The sequence below is a fragment of the Lepidochelys kempii genome, chromosome 1 (genome assembly GCF_965140285.1).
Source record: "Lepidochelys kempii isolate rLepKem1 chromosome 1, rLepKem1.hap1, whole genome shotgun sequence".
Lineage (NCBI taxonomy): Eukaryota > Metazoa > Chordata > Testudines > Cheloniidae > Lepidochelys > Lepidochelys kempii.
In genome coordinates, this window is record NC_136380.1 from 326944457 (window position 1) to 326969647 (window position 25191).

Consider the following 25191-nt stretch of genomic DNA (forward strand, 5'->3'; position numbering starts at 1 on the left):
GTTACAAAACTTAAAAGGCTGTGCTAACAGTAACTGAAGTTACAAAGTCTGCAACAAGGTTGCAGAACTTAATGATACAAGTTACAGATCTTACAATCGCATTTGAGCGGAGGCTTTACATAACACATCGGTTTCTTGTGGCAATGATACCTATGGTTCCAACTAAGCCTAAACATTGGGAACCACAGCACTGACAAAAAGCACCCACAGGGACCCTCAACCACCTACAGTATAGGCTCTGCCTCTTCAGACTGTGGTGCAAACTATAACTGCTGTGGCTCTGTCAGATTGTGGGGAGAGGGGTACAGGACCAGGGAGAGCAGAGACTTAGGCTACACCTGATGATATTTTTATCTCCCTGATCCCCAATGTCTATCACTGTCAGGGCTTTTCCTCATGAAGAAAGGGCCTAACTCCACCAGATAGGGTTGTCAGGTGTCCATTTTTTGACTGGAACGCCCGTTCAATAAGGGACCTTGGCGGCGGGCCTCTAAAAGTCTGGTTGGCAGGACTTGCAGGCTCCCTACCTGGCTCTGTGTGGCTCCATGGAAGTGGCAACATGTCCCTTGGCTTCTAGGCGGAGGAACGGCCACGGGGGCTCTGGGAACCACGGGCAATGGGAGCTGAGAGGCTGGTGCCTGCGTGCCAAGGCAGCATGCAGAAACGCCTGGCTGCGCCTCTGCCTAGGAGCCAAGGGACATGTTGCTGCTTGCGGCTGACCGCCTGAAGTGAGCGCCGCTAAGAGCCCACATCCTTCACCCCCTCCTGCACCCCAACCCCCAGCCCTGAGCTCCCTCCTGCACCTGAACCTCCTTCTGCACCCCAACCTCTACCCCAGCTTGGAACCCCCTCCCACACTCCAAACCCCTCCAAACTGCCCAGAGCCGCCTCCTCTACCTCAAAGCCCTCATCCCTGGCTGCAGCCCAGAGCCCCTCCCACACCCCAATCTCCTGCCTCAGACTGGAGTCCCCTCCTGCAAGCTGAACCCCTTAGCCCTACTCCCCATCCCCCACCTGCACACCAAACCTCTCATCCCTGGCCCCAACCCAGAGCTCATACCCCCAGACAAAGCCCTCACCCTCTCCTGCACCCCAACCCACTGCCCCAGCCCAGTGAAAACGAGTTGTTGAGGGAGGCAAGTGGTGGCAAGTGAGGGGATGGAGTGAGCGGGGGTGGGGCCTCAGAGAAGGGGTGGAGCAGGGGCGTGGCCTTTGGGAACAGGCAGGGCAAGGGTGTTCAGTTTTGTGCAGTTAGAATGTGGGCAACCCGACTACCAGGAGATGCAACTTATGGCAAGTGTCTGTCCCCCATTCCATCGTCCAGTCATGGTTTCCCTCCAGCGGAACCATCAATAGATCCATCCCTTGCAGAACAGCCTGAAATTTTAGTCATTATCTTCCTGATCACCATCACCAGTGGTTGTCATACTGCCATCTCCCAAATCTCTTGCAGGCTAGGATACAACTATTATAATATGTTGCACTAACCCCACTATGCATAATTCAGTAGGGATTTCTCCCCTTTTCCTTGTTTGTATTTCATCACCCAATTAATGTTGGGGTGCCCTTCTCCCACAGAAAAGGAGTACTGGTGGCACCTTAGAGACTAACCAATTTATTTGAGCATAAGCTTTCGTGAGCTACAGCTCACTTCATCGGATGCATACTGTGGAAAATGCAGAAGATGTTTTTATACACACAAACCATGAAAAAATGGGTGTTTATCACTACAAAAGGTTTTCTCTCCCCCCACCCTACTCTCCTGCTGGTAATAGCGTATTTAAAGTGATCACTCTCCTTACAATGTGTATGATAATCAAGGTGGGCCATTTCCAGCACAAATCCAGGTTTTCCCCCGACCCCCACAAATCTTGGGAGACAGGCCAGTCCTTGCCTACAGACAGCCCCCCAACCTGAAGCGAATACTCACCAGCAACCACATACCACACAACAGAACCACTAACCCAGGAACCTATCCTTGCAACAAGAAAAGGAGTACTTGTGGCATCTTAGAGACTAACCAATTTATTTGAGCATAAGCTTTCGTGAGCTACAGCTCACTTCATCGGATGCATACTGTGGAAAGTGTAGAAGATCTTTTCATACACACAAAGCATGAAAAAATACCTCCCCCCACCCCACTCTCCTGCTGGTAATAGCTTATCTAAAGTGATCACTCTCCTTACAATGTGTATGATAATCAAGGTGGGCCATTTCCAGCACAAATCCAGGGTTTAACAAGAACGTCTGAGGGGGGGAGGGTAGGAAAAAACAAGGGGAAATAGGTTACTTTGCATAATGACTTAGCCACTCCCAGTCTCTATTCAAGCCTAAGTTAATTGTACCCAATTTGCAAATGAATTCCAATTCAGCAGTCTCTCGCTGGAGTCTGGATTTGAAGTTTTTTTGTTGTAATATCGCAACTTTCATGTCTGTAATCGCGTGACCAGAGAGATTGAAGTGTTCTCCGACTGGTTTATGAATGTTATAATTCTTGAAATCTGGTTTGTGTCCATTTATACTTTTACGTAGAGACTGTCCAGTTTGACCAATGTACCTGGCAGAGGGGCATTGCTGGCACATGATGGCACATATCACATTGGTGGATGTGCAGGTGAACGAGCCTCTGATAGTGTGGCTGATGTTATTAGGCCCTGTGATGGTGTCCCCTGAATAGATATGTGGGCACAGTTGGCAACGGGCTTTGTTGCAAGGATAGGTTCCTGGGTTAGTGGTTCTGTTGTGTGGTATGTGGTTGCTGGTGAGTATTTGCTTCAGGTTGGGGAGCTGTCTGTAGGCAAGGACTGGCCTGTCTCCCAAGATTTGTGAGAGTGTTGTGTCATCCTTCAGGATAGGTTGTAGATCCTTAATAATGCGTTGGAGGGGTTTTAGTTGGGGGCTGAAGGTGACGCCTGCTAAGTCATTATGCAAGGTAACCTATTTCCCCTTGTTTTTTCCTACCTCCCCCCCACTCAGACTTTCTTGTTAAACCATGGATTTGTGCTGGAAATGGCCCACCTTGATTATCGTACACATTGTAAGGAGAGTGATCACTTTAGATAAGCTATTACCAGCAGGAGAGTAGGGTGGGGGGAGAGAAAACCTTTTGTAGTGATAAACACCCATTTTTTCATGGTTTGTGTGTATAAAAACACCTTCTGTATTTTCCACAGTATGCATCCGATGAAGTGAGCTGTAGCTCACGAAAGCTTATGCTCAAATAAATTGGTTAGTCTCTAAGGTGCCACAAGTACTCCTTTTCTTTTTGCGAATACAGACTAACACGGTTGTTACTCTGAAACTTCTCCCATAGGTTACCAGGGCTTTTATTTCAAGCTTATTAGAATATATATCAGTGAGTTACCATGGCACTCTTGTGGTCAGGCATTTGCAGATGATCATAACTCAAAATATCCCAAGCTAGCATCTTTTGGTTACCTGTCATCAGTTTAGAGATTACGGTATTCTATTTTATGATCTACGGCTACTTGTGGTTAGCTGCATATGCCAAAGCTTTTGGGTCTTCTGCCTTGTTTATTTAAACCATTGTATTACAGGCCTGAGGCCTATAGGCTCATTGCTGTACTGTTTTAACTTATACCTATGCCTTACCAAGCAAATACCTACAGTTAAATCCAAATCAAGATAATTAAATCCAAAGCTGAATGCAAGGAGATCTCACAAAAATGGCTGACTGGGCAACAAAAGAAAACAATGACAGCATAGCTGCCTGCCTCAAATGTTTACAAGACCACAGGCAGCCCTCAGCTATCCACCCCAAACGCATAGTCAAACTCATCCATTTCATCCTCACCCATAACAATTTCACATTCAACAGCACTTTGTCCAGACCGTGGGAACAACCATAGCATGCCAATATGTCAGCCTCTCTTTGGGCTACATTGAAGAACAGTTTGTGGACACATGCACCACAAAACAAATCATATACCTAAGATCATATACATCAATGATATTTACCTGGACAGACAGGTAAACTCCCTCATAGATTTCCACTACAATTTCAGCAACCACCATCCATCAGTTAAACTCTCTCCCACACTAGCATCAATTTGCTGGAAACCACAATCAGTTTCAGCAACTGGAACCCTACAAACAACCATATACAAGAAACCCACAGATCACCACACCTAGCCTCATAGATCCAGTAACCATGCCAAACACACCAAGAAATCTGTTACCTACAGCCAGGCACTTAGATTCTACAATATGCTCCAAGAAGAAAATTTGAGATGCACACCTTATCACTGCTTTCTCCAAACAAGGACACCGCATCAGAACAGTAGATCATGTCATGGATCAGGCCACCCAAATACCCTGAGAGAATCTACTTCAATACAGAAATAAAACACCCATAGTTGTCACCTACTCCCCCGCCCACACTGGAACCTATACGGGGTATCCTCAAACTTTTACAACTTATGCTCGATGGGGACCCCATCCTGAAAGAAATCTTTCCTGCACTCCCACTTCAAAACACCCCCCTAGTCTCTCCACGCACATCATCATCAAAAGCAAGCTCTCTACAGACCAGAACACACCAACTCAAAGCATCACCAGACCCTGCCAGAACAACAGATTCAAAACCTGCAGACATTATCTCCACTACTACAATGTTCAACACCCCACACAACACAAGCTCCATCGATTCTACACGACTATCACATGTGGAATACCTCATCCAGCACACTAACTGCCCCAGTAACAACTATGTAGGGTGAAACCAGACAATCACTACGCTCCCAAATGAACTCTCACAGAAAAATGATAAGACAAAAACACCACATCACCTGTGAGTGAACACTTTTCACAAAACAATCACTCTATATCTGACCTATCGGTCCTCAACTTCAAAGGAAACCTGCACAACACTTTCAAAAGATGAGCCTGGGGGGTTAAATTCATTACTCTGCTGGACACTAAAAATCATGGACTGAACAGAGACACTGGATTTATGGCTTATTACAACAAACTGTAACCCACTAACATCCTCATTTTGTCCTGTGACTTCAGCGGTGTCTCTACCTTGAATGGTGCAGTACAATATGTGTTAAGTACTTATGCTGCAGCTAAACAATCTGTTCCACCTTGCATTTTGTTGTGATGCTGGAAGTTCCTTTCCCAGACCTGAAGAAGAGCTCTGTGTGGCTCAAAAGCTTGTCTCTCTCACCAAAAGTTGTTGATCCAATAAAAGATATTACCTCACCCACCTTGCCTCTCTAATATCCTGCGACTGGCCTGGCTACAACTACACTGCGTGGGCAACAAAATGACAGATGAAATTCATTGTTATATGCAAAGTGTGCACATTGAGAAAAAATAATCACAACTATACATACAAAATAAAGGCTTCTAAATTAGCTATTACCACTCAAGACTGACTGTAAGCCTGTGATTGCCAGAAGCTGGAATTGGACAACCGGGGATGGATTGCTCAATATATTGCCCTGTTCTGTTAATTCCCTCTGAAGAATCTGGCACTAGGCAGGATACTGGGCTAGATGGACCATTGATCTGACCCAGTAAGGCCCTTCTTATGTTCCTAGCCTTTAGTTCAGAATAGCTAATTACCAATCACTGTTGGCTAAATATGATTATTTGAACGATTCCAAATTCCTGGACTTCATTGACAAGTTTCTGCACTAAGAGAGATCACAATTCCAGGTTCTCATTGAGGATGGCAAGTTGATTGCCAGGACCACTTTTCAATCAGTGGTTGATGTAGCAGATACATCTTCAAAGTCAATGGCAGCAGCCGTTGTGATGTGCTGTGAATCATGGCTTCATGCTTTGGGGTTTCCCAGGGAGGTCCAGACATCATGGAGGAGATGGATCACTTGAAATTGCCCTATTGTGTTTGTTCCGTCTGAAGCATCTGGCTCTGGCCATGGTGAGAGACAGGATACTGGGCTATATAGACCTTTGGTCTGACTCAGTATGGCGCTTCTTATGTTCTTATGACTCAGGAATCTTGGATTCTATTCCAGATTCTGGAGGGGAATGTTCTATGGCTGTCAGTGACCCTTCTACCCATCGCCTTTAGTCTGTCCTTCTGCCAGTCATGTCTCTCCCCCACCCCACCGTCCCAGTCTCCTTGCCCAGCCAGTCCTAATTCTCTCCTGAAGGCTACCCAGTGAATCAAATCTCCATCCCCAGGGTCCTCATCCCACTTTCCTTCCCAGACACCCTGCCTGGGAATTCCAGTCTCCTCCTTCGATCTCAGTCTCCCCATCCCACTGCTTCCAGTCCTTCCACCCAGGTTCCTTATTCCGCAATGCTTAGCCAGCCCAAATCTAATCCCTCTCCTCCCACCTCAGCTCCTCATCTGATCTGGCTCCTAGTCATTGTTCCCCCTTCTTCTCCCACTAGTTCACTCCCAGTCCCCCTGCCCTCCACTGCCTGTTTGTCCCAGTCATTTCTCTCTCCCACCACCCACACATTGGATTCTTAGCCCCTCTGCTTGGGAGTCAGGCTGCAGTTTTTTCTATGCTGTCCAGGAGCCGGGAGATGGAGGGCATGCATTAAGACACAGAAGATATAATCTCCCTGTCCTCGGCACCTAGGAGCAGCAATTTCATGATAAGCTTCTGCTCAGATCCTGCATTCCTGGGAGGTATCATGCTTAGTGCAAATGAAAAATTGTCAAAAAATTTAGCTACCAAAGTATACCCTATACTGCGGAGATGTGAACTAAGGTTTTTCAGAAGGTTATGAATTGGCCATGTTTGGGTGCTTTTTCACTGAAACAGCAAAAGGCACCTTGCTCAAGTGTGGTACAGCAGTCAGTGCTCAAGCCTTAATTTGTCAGAAAGTGCCTTAGAGTGAGGTTAATTAGAAGCTTCTTATGGTATCCAAACCCCAATTTGAAATATGAGGGTTTCTACCAAACTGAAAGATGGATAGAGGTTCTGTTGAATTTTTGGCCTTTATATTGGAAGTTTAAAACTAAATGCTTCTGCCAAGGATTTCTGAAGTAACTAGTGATTTTGGGGGCTTCATTATTTGGGGGCTTCTTGTCACAAAAGAGGCGTTCTCTGGACTTTTAAGTATCGTGCCACTTGATGGCATCACAAGTTTGGCACATAGATTAAGTAGTTTTGAAAATTGTGACCTGGATACTATGAGTGCCTATGAGTGTATCCTGATGTGGGCTTTTGAAGAATACCACCCTGATATCTATTAGAAAAGTGAAAGAAGATGGGTCCTTTGGGAGCACTTTATCTTTAGATATTTTGTGGACTTTTTAGCTTTCTTTTCTCTCTGTTTGAATATGTTCATTCTAGGGTTGTCAGTTAATCGCAGTTAACTCACACAATTAATACAAAAAAATTAATCGTGATTAATCGCACTGTTAAACAATAGAATACCAATTGAAATATATTAAATATTTTTGGATGTTTGTCTACATTTTCAAATATATTGATTTCAATTAGAACACAGAATACAAAGTGTACAGTGCTCACTTAATATTATTTTTTGATTACAAATATTTTGCACTGTAAAAATGATAAAAGAAATAGTACTTTTTCAGTTCACCTCATACAAGTACTGTAGTGCAATCTCTTTATTGTGAAAGTGCAACTTACAAATGTAGAACTTTTTTGGTATATAACTGCACTCAAAAACAAAACAATGTAAAACTTTGGAGCCTACGAGTCCACTCAGTCCTACTTCTTGTTCAGCAAATCGCTAAGATAAACAAGTTTGTTTACATTTACAGGAGATAATGCTGCCCTCTTCTTATTTACAGTATCACCTGAAAGTGAGAACAGGCATTCGCATGGCGCTTTCGTAGCCGGCATTTCAAGGTATTTATGTGCCAGATATGCTAAACATTTGTATGCCCATTCATGCTTCAGCCACCATTCCAGAGGACATGCTTCCATGCTGATGATGCTCCTTTAAAAAAATAATGCATTAATGAAATTTGTGACTGAACTCCTTGGGGGAGAATTACATGTCTCGTGCTCTGTTTTACCCACATTCTGCCATATATTTCATGTTATAGCAGTCTCGGATGATGACCCAGCACATGTTCATTTTAAGAACACTTACTGCAGATTTGACAAAACACAAAGAAGGTACCAATGTGAGATTTCTAAAAATAGTTATAGCATTTGACCCAAGGTTTAAGAATCTGAAGTGCCTTCCAAAATCGGAGGAGGAGGAGGTGTGGAATACGCTTTCAGAAGTCCTAAAAGAGCAACACTCTGATACAGAAATTACACAATCCAAACCATCAAAAAAGAAAATTATCCTTCTGCTGGTGGCATCTGACTCAGATAATGAAAATGAACGTGCGTTGGTCTGCATCACTTTGGATTGTTATCGAGCAGAACCAGTCATCAGCATGAACGCATGTCCTCTGGAATGGTGTTTGAAGCATGAAGGGAAATATCAATCTTTAGTGCATCTGGCACGTAAATATCTTGCAACGCCGGCTACAACAGTGCCATGCGAAAGCCTGTTCTTACTTTCAAGTCACACTGTAAAGAAAGAAGCAGGCAGCATTATCTCCTGCAAATGTAAACAAACTTGTTTGAGCAATTGGCTGAACAAGAAGTAGGACTGAATGGATTTGTAGGCACTAAAGTTTTACATTTTTAAATTTTTTAGTGCAGTTATTTTTTGTACATAATTCTACATTTGTAAGTTCAACTTTTATGCTAAAGATATTGCACTACAGTGCTTGTATTAGGTGAACTGAAAATACTATTTTTTGTTTTTTACAGTGCAAATATTTGTAATAAAAAATAAATATTAAGTGAGCACTGTACACTTTGTATTCTGTGTTGTAATTGAAATCTATATATTTGACAATGTGGAAAATATCCAAAAATATTTAAATAAATGATATTCTGTTATTAACAGTGCAATTAATCTCAATTAATTTTTTAATCGCTTGACAGCTTAATTCATTCTGTATACTACAAAATGGATTCAGAATAAAAGGTGTAATAAACTGAACAGGTTAGTCAAACACCTGTTAGGAATTGTCTAGGTAATCATAGAAATGTAGAACTGCAGGAACCTTGGTAGGTTATCTAGTCCAGACCTCTGTACTGAGTCAGGACTAAGTATTAGCTAGACCATCTCTGATAGGTGTTTCTCTAACTGTCCTTGACAAATCCATGTTGTCTGTTACTTATCTCCTTATTGTCTTTTAGGTGTTACAAATTGATTGAGTATTTTCTCCATTATCTTTCTGGGTATAGAAGTTAAGCTAAGTAGTCTAAAATTCCCTGGGTTGTCCCTATTCCTCTTTTTATAGCTAGGTACTGTGTTTGCCCTTTTCTAGTCCTCTGGGATCTGTCCCATCCTCTACAAGTTCTCAAAGATAATCGCTAATGGCTAGCTCACAGATCTCCTCAGTCAGTTCCTTAAATATTCTAGGATGTATTTCATCAGTCCCTACCGGCTTGAAGACATCTAACATGTCTAAGTAATTCATAACTTGTTCTTTTCCTATTTTAGCCTCAGATCCTTCCCCATTTACACCGATTTTCACTATGTATATTTTCCAATCACAGCTAACCTTTTTTAGTGAAACAAAAAAGGCATATAACACTTCAGCCGCTGCTGAGTTTTCTGTTGTTGTCTCTCTCTCCTGGTTGAGTAATGGGCCTACCCTGTCCTTAGTCTTTCTCTTGCTTCTAAAGTATTTGTAAATGTTTTGATGGTATCCTTTGTGCCCCTAGCTAGTTTAATTTCATTTTTTGTCTTCACCGTTCTACTTTTGTCCCTACATGCTTGTGCTGTTTTTTTATATTCATCCTTCATAATTTGACTTAGGGTTTCCACTTTTTATAGGACTCTATTTTGAGTGTCAGGTCGTTCAGGATATCCTGGTTAAGCCAGGGGGTCTCTTCCTAGCTTTCCTATGTATTGTGTTTGTTTGCTTTTGTGCCCTTAATAATGTCTCTCTAAAATACTGCCAATTCTCCTGAACTCCTTTTTCCCTTAGGGATCTTACCTACCAATTCTCTTAGTTTGCTGAAGTCTGCCTTCTTGAAGTCCGTTGTCTTTATTCTGATGTTTTCCATTTTACCATTCCTTAGGATTGTGAACTCTTATCATTTCACGATCACTTTCATATAAGTGGCCTTCTTCCTTCAAATACTCAACCAGTTCCTCCCTTTTTGACAGCATCACATCTAGAATAGCTTCTTCCCTCATCGCTTTCTCCATGTTCGGAAATAAAAAGTTGTCTGCAGTGCATTCCAAGAACTTGTTGGGTAATCTGTACCCTGCTGTATTATATTCCCAACAGATGTCTGGCTAGTTGAAGTCCACCCATCACCAACAAGTCCTGTGTTTTGGATTATTTTGTTAGTTGTTTTAAAAAAGCCCCATTCACCTCTTCTTGCTTATTAAGTGATCTATAATAGACACCTCTCATGACATCACCCTTGGTTTTTTATATCCCTTTTATCCTTACCCAAAGACTTTCAACGGGTCTGCCTTCCACTTCTATTGCAACCTCAGTGCAACTGTATGCATCTTTCGAATACAAGAAAACACCTCTCTTTTTTCCCTGCCTGACATTCCTGAACAAGCTCTACCCTTCTATGCCAATAGTCCAGTAGTGAATTATCCCACCAAGTTCTGTGATGCCAATTATGTCATAACTGTGATTATTCACTAGTATTTCTAGTTCTTCCTGTTAATTCCCCATACGTGTAGCATTAGTATACAAACATATAACATGGTCAGTAGATTTCCCCTCTATATTCCTTCTTGTTTCTCCTTTGTCCTTGCTGTGATTGCCCGTGTTCCTCCCAGCTTCCAACCCTTCCTCAAGGTCTCCATGTTTTGGATTTACCTGTGGGCTTTTGTCTCCTATTCCTGTCAAACCTAGTTTTAAGCCCACCTTAGAATCATAGAATATCAGGGTTGGAAGGGACCTCAGGAGGTCATCTAGTCCAACCCCCTGCTCAAAGCAAGACCAATCCCCAACTAAATCATCCCATCCAGAGCTTTGTCAAGCTTGACCTTAAAAACCTCAAAGGAAGGAGATTCCACCACCTCCCTAGGTAACCTTACTAGGTTAGCCAGTCTGTTTCCAAAGATACTCTTCTTCCTTGATAGGTGGACCCCATCTCTGCTCAGTGGTCTTTCTCGAAAGAGCATCCCATGGTCAAGGAAGCTGAAGCCCTCATGGTGACACCATCTGTGCAGCCATGCATTTACTTCCTGGATGTGTGTGTCTGTGCCTGAGCCCATGCCCTTGGCTGGAAGGATCAATGAGAACACCACCTGTGCCCCCAGTTCCTTCACCCTCACTCTCAGAACATTGTAGACACTTCTGATCTGCTCAGGGTCATATGTTGGTGTATCATTAGTGCCCACATGTATGAGCGGCATGGCATAACAATCAGGGTTGGATGATCCTCGGCCATCCTTCTCTAGTACTTAGTCCTGCCTCAGTGCAGGGGACTGGACTAGATGACATGTCCTACATTTCTTGCAGCCCTACATTTCTGTGATTCTATGATTATTTCATAGTCCAATTCAATGGACTAAAAAAAAATTCTTATCAATCTGTTTAAAAACACAACCATATTAAATCTTCTATTATAAAGCTGTCCTTTGAAATTTAAAATGTGTAATAATTTTAACTAATTTATATAGCATCATAGAGTTTAAGGCCAGAAGGAACCACCAGACCATCTAGTCCAGTGGTTCCCAAACTTGGTTCGCGGCTTGTTCAGGGTAAGCTCTGGCGGGCCGCAAGATGCTTTGTTTACGAAACAGAGCGTCAGAAGGTACGGCCGCTTGCAGCTCCCAGTGGCCCAGTTTGCCGATCCTGGACAATGGGAGCTGTGGGAAGTGGTGGCACGACCCCATATATGGAGATCAGTTAGACCCTGAGCATGTAAGCTTGATTTAGTTGGGGATTGGTTCTGCTTTGAGCAGGGGGTTGGACTATATGACCTTCTGAGGCCCCTTCCAGCCCTGATATTCTATGATTCTAAGCAAGAACCAGCCAGCTAAGTACCTGAGAGAGAGAATGCTCAGAGCTCTGGCCCTCCCTGTCCAATATCCCATCTCCAGGTGTGGCCATCCCTGATGGTTCAGAGGAAAGAGATTTAAAAAAAAACAAAAAAAACCCCACCACCCTTACAGAATACATAGGGGGGAGGGGAGAGGACACTTCCTGACCCTTGCAGGGTTGTAATTTGTTTGCAATAGATGAAAACAATATACACATTTTGATTGATGATTTTTTCCATAACAGTTACAAGTTATGATTGTCATTTTTCCCTCTCAAAGAAGATCCCTGTAATTATCTTTACCTTCTCAGCCTCAAAGGTCTGGGTGCTGACTGTCTTCTCAGGAGAGGCTGCTGGCACCTGCTAGTGCTAATGATTTGAACAAATGATTGACTGCAGAGATGAGAGGCACTTTTTCCTCAGTTCCTTCCAAGGCTAAGCACAATTCTTTCATAGGAATCTCAGTTCTTGTTGGTCCAGAATACACCACCAAACATGAATTCCAAACTCCAGTCCCCACATACTAGTACATCTGAGCTACTGATAGACCACAGAGTTAATAATTTTGTTCTTAGCACATAGAACTTAGCAATTTACAATCTGTATGAGAATCTTTCTTGTAAATTTTACATCATCCAATGCAAACTATTTATTTTCTTTAATCTGCAAATAGCAAAATTATTATTGTGGAGAGTTGTACTTGTGAATGGATGCTTAAGTTAGCAGTATCTTAATAAAATATCTGTTACATATTAGATATCTTCAATCTTGAGTGAAATATTAGGGAAAGATTAAAATCATAAGTCAAATGTTTCACTGGTGATACAGGATGGGAATGGGTGAATTTTTAACTTCTAAAATTATGAGGCTGTAAGACATTTTAATAATCTAATATGCAGTTATTAGAAACACAGGTAAGGAAACCTGAGTGTCACTTTAAATTCTCATAACTGTCAGCTAATGATTTTGATGCCTCCAAGTTTTTAAGAAACTGGATGAAGTGTCAAACCAATGTTGTTTATAGACAATAAAAAACATGCCATGGGTACTAATTGTTCTACTTCTACTTCTTGTTTGTACTAGCAAAAACCCGTGCTGCGGATTTATTGGTGAATCCCCTGGATCCAAGAAATGCAGATAAAATTAGAGTTAAAATTGCTGATCTGGGAAATGCTTGCTGGGTAGTAAGTATAAAAATCTTATTTTAAGTTTTTAGCCTTCATTATTGAGAACAAACCTTTTTATTGTTAGTTTTTTTTTCCATTAATGCCATTCTTTCCATTTTAGCATAAACACTTCACTGAAGACATCCAGACAAGACAGTATAGATCCATAGAGGTTTTAATAGGAGCAGGTTACAGTACACCTGCAGATATCTGGAGTACAGCCTGTATGGTAAGAACAAGAATATGCTGTTATTTTATTATGTCAATCAAACTTTATTTTACTAAATAAAATTCATTGAGAACACTTGCTTATTTACAGTGTGGACCTGGCTATAAGGGTGGTTCTTATAAATTAAGTAATCACAGGAGCAATGCTATAACTGAGATAATAAACATATTTTCACTATAAGTTTGATATTTTTTTCCCACCTCAACTTCTCCAACATTCTCAAAGTAGTAGCTTCCAGTAATTGTCCTTGCATGGTCTTTTGGCACAGAGGAATGTTTTGCGGAAAGTTTCATTCTTGTTCGAGTAGATGCAGCCATGTATTCTATGCTGGTGTGTGCGCCTTGCATACTGGAACCAGAGAACTTAGCCTAGCAGTATCCATTGGGGCGGCACTGATGTTCTGTGGCCGTAGCCCCTCCTCATGTCATATAAAGGTGGTGCTGCCCTGACGCCCTCTGTTTCTTGTCACTGCCTATGGCTAGAGTCGGAGCTCTGTGTGTTGACTTCACCTTACACTTTTGCTTTCCGTTTTCTGAGAACTTTTCTTGTATAGGTTTAGTTTAAGTGTTAGTTTATTGTTAGTAGATTAGTTGGCTAATGCCGTTTGATGTCCTAACGAGAGTTTAAGCATTCTCCATTGTGTAGGGGGGCCATCCCGAACAGTGACCCTCCCACACATAGGTTGCTTGTTGTTTCTTGGTGATGAACACAGAGAGAGGTGCTCCATCTGCAAGTTGTTCACAAAGCGGACTCAGGTGGCGAGAGACTTGTGGTTGAGGCAGCACCTTCTGAAGCAGTCCCCCTTTTGCACCAAGGCCGCCTTCTGATCAGCGGCTGCCTTCAGATGTGACAAGCGATGCCACCCCACGCTCGGGCTCAGGTGTTTTTCCCAAGAGGAAAAGGTTGTTTACCCTCCTCTGGTGCAGCAAGGAAGAGGTCCCATAAAATGAGTTGGGACCGTTTCAGGTCTCAGGGTAACTCCTGCTCCAATTCTAGGAGGAGTGCTGACCAGCGCTGTACTCACTCTGGAAGGTGGGATGGAGCAACTGTTCAACTGCTACCTGGTACCATGCTGAGAACAGTGAGGGCCTGTCCTGTCGACTCCGGTTCTGGCCACGGGGCATCTGTTGAGTCCACTATCAACAGCACTGGCAACATTACTGACCATCTCCATGCCAACAGCATACCAGGTGACATCAGACCTGCTTTGCCTCTTGATTCCAGACTCTCTGCTGGTTCAGGAGTTATCTGGTGCTATGGCATCTACCAGCTTGTCCTCTGTTCTGCCCTTGGTACCTTCTCGCCGTGTCAAAGAGCTGCTGGGTCCCTCAAAACTGCGGCTCACACTGCCTCAGTAGCAGACTATAGAGCTGAAGTCAGGCCCTGGACCAAAAGCTCCCTCAATTCTGATGCATCCTTTGGCAACATCATTGTCTTGGTGGCAAATCCCATCAATTATGTTGTTACCAGCACCTCTCCTGGTACTGCACGGAGTGTGTCTCATTTGGTGCATCTGGTGCTGTTTCCCCATTCACCTTTGGCACCGATGTTTCCTCCTTATTGGGCTTTAGATAATTTTGATTGGTGGTTTTCCCCTTCAGGGCTGGCTTCCACATTGTTACCACAACACCTCTGGGATTCCTCTAGATCCAGGTCGAGGTCATCCTCCCCATCCTCGTCAGATAGGTGCCAGAGATCACCCTCAGATCACTATTGGTATTGAGATTGGGCATCTGTCCTGCAGTCGGGAGAAGGCTCTTGGCACGGTGCCTTACCTGAATGTCCTGTGGCCTCCTGGGAATCAGGAGCAGCAATACTGCTTGTAATGTTGCTGCAGCTGGTCTACTCCGGAAAGAGTCATAGATCCCAAGGAGAAGGCCTTCTGGTTGTTGGTTTAACCAGCCGCCCCCTCCGCCTCTGCAGCATATAACAAGTGCCGTTTTGACTCGTGTCAAGCACAGTGACCCAGTGGTACCCTCTCCCTCTTTGTCCCGTTCCCCCCACCCCACATCCCACCCTCGATTCAGAGACAGGCTGGCCTGCTTTTTATAGTGTTCGGGACTCAGTTACAGTGGACAACCAGGTCCTAAACACCTTCAGGTCAGGTTGCCATACAGTTCCTCTCCATCCCTCTTCTCCACATCCCTACCCAATCCCTTTTCAGGGACCCCCTCTCATGAGTTGCTGCTCTTTGAGCAGGTTCATTATTTATTGGTTTTGGGGGGCACAGAGGCGGTCCCCCTGCAACACTGAGGGCAGAGATTCTACTCCCAGTATTTCCTGGTCCCCAAGTCCAAGGAAGCAATGGGACCTATCCTCAACCTCCATGATCTCAACAAATACATCAGATATGTGAGATTCCATATGGTCACTCTATTAAACTATCCTCCTGGCCTTGAATCACAATGGCTGGTTTTCAGCCCTGAACCTGCAGGACACTTATTTCCACATAGCAATCCTCCTGAGCCACAGGAAGTTTCTTAGATTCGTCATGGATAGCCACCCTATCAATACACCATGCTGCCTTTTGGCCTCTTTTCTGTTTCCCTGCTTTTCATCAAGTGTATGATTGTGGTAACCGCGTATCTCAGGAAGAAGGGAATTCATACCTTCCTATATCTGAATGATTGGTTATAGAGGGGCAAGTCCAGCAAGGAAGTCCTTTCTTATGTTCACTTCACGCTACGCCTACTCAAACATCTAGGTCTGATCCTGAACAGCAGGAAAGCAGTATTGCTTCCAACTCGAAGAATCAAGTTAATTGGGGCCCAGATAGATTCTACAAGGTCAGGAGCGTTTCTACCGACTGAGCAATTCCAGGTGATCCATCACCTATGTCTTAAGCTGCAGTCTCAACTCTTAACCGCAGCCTGAGTATGCCTGAGGTTGCTACGCCATATGGCCACCTTTATCCAGGTAGTCCAATATGCGAGGCTGCACCTGTGTCCTCTTTAGATGTAGCTGAAGTTGATCTATTGTCCAAATCGCTGTCCCTTGAGCACGATGATCGGACTCCTCCCACCAATCCTGGGTTTCTTACAGTGGTGGACAATTCTTGACAAAGTGTGCCGGGGTGTTCCTCTCACTCAGCCACCACTAACCAGGACCATAGTCACCGATGCCTCCTGAATAGGTTGGGGAGCGCATTTGGACTCATTGAAAGTTCAAGGCCTGTGTTCAGAGTGAGAAGCTTCTCTGTATAACAGTGTTCTGGAGCTTCATGCCATCTATGATGCCTGCCAGACCTGTTAGGATCAAGGGTGCAGCATTTCTCATACTCTCTGGCAATACCACCATGATGTATTATGTGAACAGGTGAGGGGAGCACATTCCAAAATGCTTTGTCAGGAGGCAATCAGTCTCTGGCATTTTTTCATCCAGCAAAACATCCCCCTTGGCTGATCACTTGGGTTCCAGAATCAATTGATGAATAACCTCAGCAGGAATTTCTCATTGATTCAAGAGCTGTCTCTAAAGCCCAGTATCCTGCAGTCTGTCTTTGATGCTTAGGGTATCCTGACGATCAACTTGTTTGGCATAAGAGAAAACAAGAAATGCCATCTGTTCTGTTCTTGAGGTCATCTCAGTCTAGACTCCTTGACCAATGCTTTTCACCTGAGCTGGGAATCGGCACTCCAATGTGCCTTTCCTCTAATTCCAGACATCCGACAGGTCATTTTCATGCTGAAATTGGACCATGTCAAGCTCATTCTTATTGCGCCAGCGTGGCGAAGACAATGTTGATTCTTCGACCTCACATTATCGTTTCAGCCTTCCATATTCCTTCCTCTTCATCCTGACCTCCCAACTCAGCATTGCGGTCAAGTTTTGCATCCAACACTCAGTTCCCTGCATCTCTTCATGGGTGCTGCATGATTAGATGAGGAAAAGGAACGATGTTCAGTGGCTCTTGCTTAATAGTTGGAAGCCTTCAACCACAGTGGCCTATTCGGACAACTAGAAGCTGCTCTCAGTATGGTCATTAACCGGGGGAGTTCAGCCAATGCTGGCTTGTATCCAGGACATCTTGGAGTACCTATTACACCTTCAGTCTTGTGGTCTTGCACTTATTTCACTGCAAATCCACCTGGCAGAGATTTTGGCATTTCATCCACCTATCTATGGGAAGTCAGTGTTTTCAAACTCCATGGCAGTGAGGTTCTTGAAAGGAGTCCCTCAACTCCACCCACTGGTTAAAGAGCCGGTTCCTTTGTGGGTTTTTAATACTGTTTAGCGGCTCATATAGGACCTCCATTCAAGCCTCTGGCAATTTCTTTCTCCATTGTGTCAGAAAACTGCCTTCCTTGTGGTGATAACATCTGCAAAGAGTGTGTGTGAGTTGCAGGCTTTGATGGCAGAGCCTTCTTACATGCAGTTTTCCAAAGGCAAAGTAACCCTTTGGCTGCACCCTTTGTTTTTATCAAAGGTGATTTCGCAGTTTCACTTGAATCAAGTAATACGTCGATCGTGTTCTTCCCTAAGCCTCTTCCAACCCCAGAGGAGCAATGTCTTCAACATTACATGTCAGGCAATGTCTAACATTTTATATGGATAGAAGTAAACCTCTCTGTCCCTCACCTCGTCTGTTTGTTTTACATGCAGACTGAACAAAGGGTCAAGCAGTCTCTTCACAGACTATGTCTGTGGATAACTTCCTGTATCATGACAGCATATGAAGTAACCCAGGCTATGCCTACTCAGGGAGTACCAGCTCATTCCACGAGAGCTCAGGTGATGTCAGTGGCATTTCTAAAGGAAGTTCCTATATTGGGCATCTGCAGGGTGGCCACTTAGTCCTCTATATACACTTCTTTGCAAATAACTATGCTGTTACAGCTGCATCCAGATCAGATGCAAACTTCAGGAAGGCAATCCTGCAGTTCTTTAAATAGACTCCAAGCCCCACCTCCTGCGAGTACTGCTTGCAAGTCACCCACTTGGAATATGCAACTACTTGAAGAATTAAAAACGGTTATCTACCTGTAACTGTTCTTCTTCAAGATGTGTTGCAGACGTGTATTCCATGACCTGCCCTCCATTCCCTCTGCATCGGAGATTTGGTGTGAAGGAACTGAGGGGGTTGGGGCGGCACTGCCCCTATGCAGCTGGGAGAGCAATTACGACTGCAGGGTATATGCACTGCCCCTATAGGTACTGCCAGGAAAAGTTGTCTGGCTCCCATGCGTGGTGCACGCATACCCACATGGAATACCCATCTGCATCACAACTTGAAGAACAACAGTTACAGGTAGGTAACCATTTTTTTATTGGGCAAGACATTTTTGAAATATGAGAGTTTAGGGGAAAAATTTTCATTTTTCAAAGAGTCACAAATTAACTGAATAAATCCAATAAGTCCAATAAACTAAGTTTAATTTCTCTCCTTTCTTTTTTTCTCTATAAAGTGGCAAAAATCACTAGAAGACTTTTTGACTTCTTGTTGACTTCATACTTATATTCATGTAAGAATGGCCATACTGGGTCAGACCAATGGTCAGTCTAGCCTAGTATCCTATCTTCCGACAGTGGCCAGTGCCAGATGCTTCAGAGAGCGTGAACAGAACAAGGCACTTTATCAGATGATCTGTCATCCAGTCCCAGTTTCTTGCAGTCTGAGGTATAAGGACACCCAGAGCATGGGGTTGCATCCCTAACCATCTTGGCTAGTAGCCAATGATGAACCTCTCCTCCATGAACTTATCTAATTCTTCAAGTTTGTAGGATCAGGGGCTTGGATTGTAAAATCTGATGCAAGTAACTTATTTTGCTTATAAATTAGGTAAACCTATTATACTGTAGAAGTGATTTTAAAAACAAATTAAAATAATTTTGCAGAGACCTCTTCAAGGAGCAAAGGGTAGGAAATAAATTCAAAATTAACTGCCCAACCTTTTGAAAGGTTCTGTGCACAAGATCTCTTTGAGAACAAATAAATAAATCAAATCTTTATTTTCTAATCTAAGCCATTTTTACACACTACATTTTAAAATAACCCCATACATGACTATTTTTTCTCCAGACACTTATATTTCAAAAATACTTTGTCCAAAGGTACTGGGTGCGTGTGAGGGAGAGGGTTGAATTTTACACTGAATTTGTAAGCCCGGAAGATGAGAAGGATTGTGGAGCTGTCATGCGAAGAAGGAAAAAGAAATATTAAAAATGTGTAGAGATTAGGATTTTAGTAAATCTAGTGTTTGAAGTAGTCATAGTAGTCCTAGCCAATTCATAGTTAAAATTGTAGCTCAGTTTCCACTATAAGCCTGATTTTGACCTCTACTCTAAAAGCCACAACAAAGTATGAACTTTCCATGCCCACCCTGAATTGGTATGTTGGTTTTGAGGAAAAAAGTAGATTTTTTTTTCTGCTAAATTGGATGTGAATTGGACAAACAGATCCTGGAATTACAAGATCCTACAAATAGAAGTATTCACCAGTGTTCAAAATAAAAAATAGTAAAGGAGAGAGATCAAACTTAGTTGTTTCCTCGGCTCCTATCAGTTAGATCAACTGTAGAAGGTAGAGTTCAGGTAATTTAGAGATTAAATTCATAATTCCATCTTTTCAAATACCTAGGTTCTTGTAAGTTTAACCTTAACTCTGAATTCCTTGCTCTTTACTGTTTGTTTTCTTTACTAACTATAAAATTATTGTAGGAATTCTCTAGGTACTGATATGTCCACTCAACCCCACTTCACCTTAACATATTTTTTGTCTTTAAATAGTCTTTTTTCTTTACCTTAGGGAGTTAAGATTTGTAGGTGCAACCCATCTGGCTAACTTTGTGGTCAGCTTTTCAGGTGACTTTTTGGACTGCTATACAGCTTACAAGGTCCACAGGCTGTAAGTGCCATATTTGCTACTATGGACTCCTTGTACCTCATACATTGCAAGCTCTGTAGGAAACACCTTTTGATCCTGTAAGTTCTGTCAATTATTTTGTGGTTCAAGGAATATAAAAGCTTTGCCATGTCTATCTGCATCTGAACACCTTGCAAGTTTTATGAGCCAAACAATTCCTATGTGAAGCATTTACAGTCTATGTGGTGCTTTAGACTGTTGCTGTAAGGACCGTATCCTGAGAGGTGCTGCGCATGTACAACTTCCATTGAATCTAGTGGGAACTGTGGGTGCTCAGCTTGCAGGATCAAGCCATAGATAGCATACAGAAAGGAGAGGAGAGAAGAGGAGATTATGGAAGTAGCATGAAAAATAAGCATTTCTGATTGTGTGGGTTAGGCATATGCTTTCTGTAAGTTCCAGAATTTTTTAAAAATAATTTTTACATAATATAATGAAAAGAAGATTTGTCTCATACTTTATATAATCAAGAGGTGTGGGAGGTTAGATGTAGAAGGGAAACTGATAAAAATGAGTTTTAGAAAAGATTTAAAGGAAGAAAGTAAAGAAGCTTAGATAACAGGAGGAGGAAGGATAATTCAGGTTTAAGGGACTGGATGTGTGTTCTGGCGAACAGCGGAAGTGGTCAGGTGCTTTCCTGAAATGTTTATTTTCATCTGCTCCCCCCCAACCTACTGTACACTCTTAACAAGCTTCATTCACCTCACTATAAGAGTTTTAAATCAAATAAGGTCCCTTAGAATATATTATTAGATATTATTAGGACTCATACAGATAGTTAGTAATTTGCCTTTCCTAGGATGTCTGTTCTAGTTAAAAGAAATCAGAATAAAATCATAATCCATGTCAATAATATCAGAGCACTATATTCCACAGTTGCATATTGTCATCAAGATCTGATTTTATTTTAGCATGATGAAAAAAATAGATTTCACTGGTTTTGTTTCCCTCTACCTGTGCTTTCTTTTTTTTAATATTTACAGGATCCAGCATGTACTTTTGAGTCAGGATCCAGACTAGTGTGCTGTGTTGACATACAGCATTTTCACATAGTCGTGCCAAGCAAATCCCATAATGTACACATTTTTTAACTTCAATCTTATTTTTTATATAAAATACAAACACATAATGAAATAAAACGTATACAATCACAAGATGGAAATACCATATAAATAATAAAATTAAATGTTCATAATTTGTAAAACAAATTTGTAAAACAAAAAACAAAACAAAATAAAAACAAACTAAACCAGAACCCATAGAGGTCATGCAGGGCATCAGTTATTAAAGTGACTAAATACATAAATAAATGAGAACATAGGAATATCAAGGTCTAATATATACTAACCTGCAAAAGTATGCAGTTTTTTCATATGTGACCAGACATCCCCATATTTTTTCCAATGTGTTTCTATTAGAAAGTCATTTTTTTTCATTAATGCAGTAGTAGAGAGCTCGCTCACTAAGCCAATCTGTGTATGAGGGAGGATTTGCCAATTTCCATTTTCTCTAAATAAGTATTTTGGACACTAAAATAGTTATTGCAATCCATTTCTTAATGTTAACTGGTAATACAAACCAGCACCCCTAAAATAGACAGGCTTGGAGAAGGAAAGATAGCAACACTTAAAGTTATTGAGAGAGCACTGAATATGGTGTTCCAGAACACATGCATTTGTTGACAGATACGGAGGATGTCTGAAAAGTTGTCCCATGGCTGTTTGAATCTCCAACATTCACTGTGTATTGCCAGTCTGGCCTTAAACAAACATTCTGGAGTCCAGTAGTACTTGTTATCTTGTTCTAGAAGAATCACAAGGATAAAGAACTGGAAGTATCTGTCTCATTAAGCCAGATATCCTCCCAGGTTTCTCTTATTATAGTAAGGCTAAGTTCTTTTTTCAGATCTTCCCAAAAGTATGACTGAAAACTTTGTATCTTTTAGTAGCAGAGTGTTCAGCTTCCACCGAGAAGATTTTAATGTTGTGTAACCAGTGTCTATGGTAAATAGGATTGGGGTATGATCAGAAATTAATATATTACCAAAAGCTGCTTCTAGGCATGCTGGAATCAGTTCTGAAGATGCAAGAAAAAGGTCAGTCCTGGAGTAGGGTGTATTTACTGTAGAGAAATATGTGTAGTCATGCCCCTTGAGGTTTCTATCTCCATATTTCCTTTAGATCAAGTTCATTCATTAATAATGAAGGTTGGCCTATTGTGCTTTCAAGAGCTGAGTCTCATGTTATTTGATTTGTCTGGATGTCTGTCTAGTAGTATTCAAATTCCCTCACAGTATTACAGGAATGTCTTTTTTATTGGGAAGAATGTCTGCAATAGTCTTTGAATAAATCAGAATTACTTCCACTTGGATTGCACATGCTTCCTAGAATTAACTTTTTTGAGTTGAAACATCCTTTAAGAAGAACATATCTTCCTTCAGGATCAGACCAAGTCTGTATACATTGAAAAGTTACACATTTATGAATTAAGATAGAAGTGCCTCTGCTCTTAGAATTCAATAATGAATGATACTCAACACCTCTCCACCTCTTCTTGATTCTGTTGGTATCTATTTCTTGTTGATGAGTTTCCTGCAATAAAGCTAGTTTGCACATTTTTGATCAGAGGTATCTCAGGATTTTAAATGTTTTGGAAGCTTGATTAAGTCCTTTCCCATTCCAGCAGTACATTCTAAGAAAATTCATGGAAAACTTTTTAAAGATATATTAAGATATATAATGTTCTTCTAAAGATACATATTTAATTGTTGATTGTGTAAAACCGTATCTCTAGGATATTAGATACTGGTTAGTTTTGAATGAATTTATGCCTTCTGTTGAGCCTTGGGTCAGGTATATAAAAAGATCTATAATTAAATATCGTGTGTCTTCCAAAGTATATTTGTAACAGAAGACCAAAAAAAAAAAAAAATGTACAGACTTAAAAGAAGCCAGTGTGGGCAAATTCAGACCCCTTGTGGCTTCAGTTCCATCTGCTCTTGTCCTTCCTGTATTATCTAATAATAATCTAAACATCTCTAAATACAAATGTATTTTCAAGTCAAATATTACCCTGTAAATATGATTGGGTATTCTAGAATATGTATAATACATTCCTACAGAAGTGTTTATGTATTCATACATACACACGCTATATATATATATGTATATATAGACTTATCACATGTACATTTACAATTTGGTAAATCAAATATAAATTAGTACAAAATCTAAATATGAAATGTACAAAATATAAAAAACAATAGTCATAGTATGCCAAATGCCCTGCACAAAATGAATAGCTAGTGTTATTCATGGTTTAGGTTATTGTCTACTTTATATGTCAGGAATGTTGACTGTTGCAAGAGAATTGTGATCACCATAGCACAATCCATCAAAGGCAGAGTTAGTGAAGAGATCCTGTCTAACAGTGCAGATTGTGATGATGAGTGCAGATAATACTTCAGTCAGTAGATGGTTCAATAAACCCCAGCTTAGTGTTAAAATGTTACTCTATTCCAGGGATAGTCAATTATTTTTTGCCAAAGTCCAAATTTCTTGGTCAAGTATACTCAAGGTCCAAACTCCAGAGAAACATTTTTCACACCGCAGTAATAATAATAATGATAATAATAAGTAAATAAAAAGATTTCACGGTCCGTTCAAAAGCATTTGCCAGTCTGGATTTGGCCTTTGGTCTGCCTGTTGACTACCCCTGCTCTATGCATTGCAATGCTATACAGTTCATTATTGTTCAGTTCCAAAGGAGCTCAACAGAAGAGTTTCATCTAACTGGTTAGCTGCTAGGAGCTGGAAGATGATGTAGGGGAGCAGCTTCTGAAGAAGGCAGATAATATCCTTCCCCTCTAGACCCTCCGTAATGCCCAAGAGACAAAGGTTGTTTCTTCGAGATTTGTTTTCTGAGTCATCCTGTTTTTGTTCCAGTTTGTCCAGTCTAAGCTTTAAGGAGGCAGTTTCTTTAATTTCACTGGTTTCAATGGCAGTCTTTTGTAGCTTGTTTTCCAAGTGAGCCATTTGGGATTTTACATTACATACATCTTTAGAGAGGCCACAAATACCTTTTGAGATTGAATCCAGTCGGTTTGTGAGGAATTCTTTCAGTGCCACAATATCCTGGGCTAGATTCTTCTGTAGCCTGGCAGTCTCTCTCTTTAGATGCTCTGTGATTCAATCTTAGGTCTCTTGTTGCCTCATTTTTTCATTAGAATCCATATTCAACAGTTTGAAGTTTGTCCAGGGGATTAATTAAATTTTTATGACAGAAACTTATTGCCAATTAGCTAGGAAAGTAATTATTAGAAACAAATTGGTATGTGGGGAGTGAGAAGGTCTGGCACTAGGCAGCCATCTTCCTAATGAGTATTATGAGACCTCCCCCACCTCCACCCCATGCACACATTTTTAAGAACTTGGGTTTGTTCAAATGAGGGTAGGATGCCATACAGCTCCCACCCCAAAGACAAAAATGGAGAGTCTGTTCCCACCATGGTTCTGGGAGATCCTGCATTCCCTCAGTGTGTGAAACTATATCTGATTATTCCCAGAGGATGGAGCGTTCTTTAACTGCTGTCCCAGCAGGAGCAGAATTATAGCTGGATGTGCCTTTGACGGGACCTACGTTGTCATTGACAACATTCCTATTATTTCAGCAGCCAGAAATCCATAGGATACAGGGCTTCAATGTTGCCAATTACAAACAAACTAATGTGGTTAGAGCTAACATCTGTCATTACTTCGCTTGTACAGCTGCTGGAAATGGGAATGAGAACTGTGATTGCACTGCTTGTCTTTGTTTATGCTCCTTGGATTGGAGCAAGGGCAAGTATCTGAAATAACACCCTCACTGTCTAACTCACGTTGTTGCATTTTTAATCCATTAATGTCTGGGCAGGTGGTTAAAGTG

General features: G+C 41.8%; 1 protein-coding gene across 15 annotated transcripts in view; it reads left to right on the forward strand.

Annotated features, from left to right (window-relative positions):
• The window catches only part of SRPK2 (SRSF protein kinase 2), a 310148-nt gene that overhangs the window by 253120 nt on the left and 31837 nt on the right, over positions 1–25191 (forward strand). For all 15 annotated transcript variants that reach the window (XM_073328503.2, XM_078851153.1, XM_078851154.1 and 12 more), the window contains 2 exons: positions 13095–13195; positions 13299–13406. In XM_073328503.2, coding sequence (XP_073184604.1) covers positions 13095–13195; positions 13299–13406 — 209 coding nt within the window. The remainder of the gene's footprint in view (positions 1–13094; positions 13196–13298; positions 13407–25191) is intronic.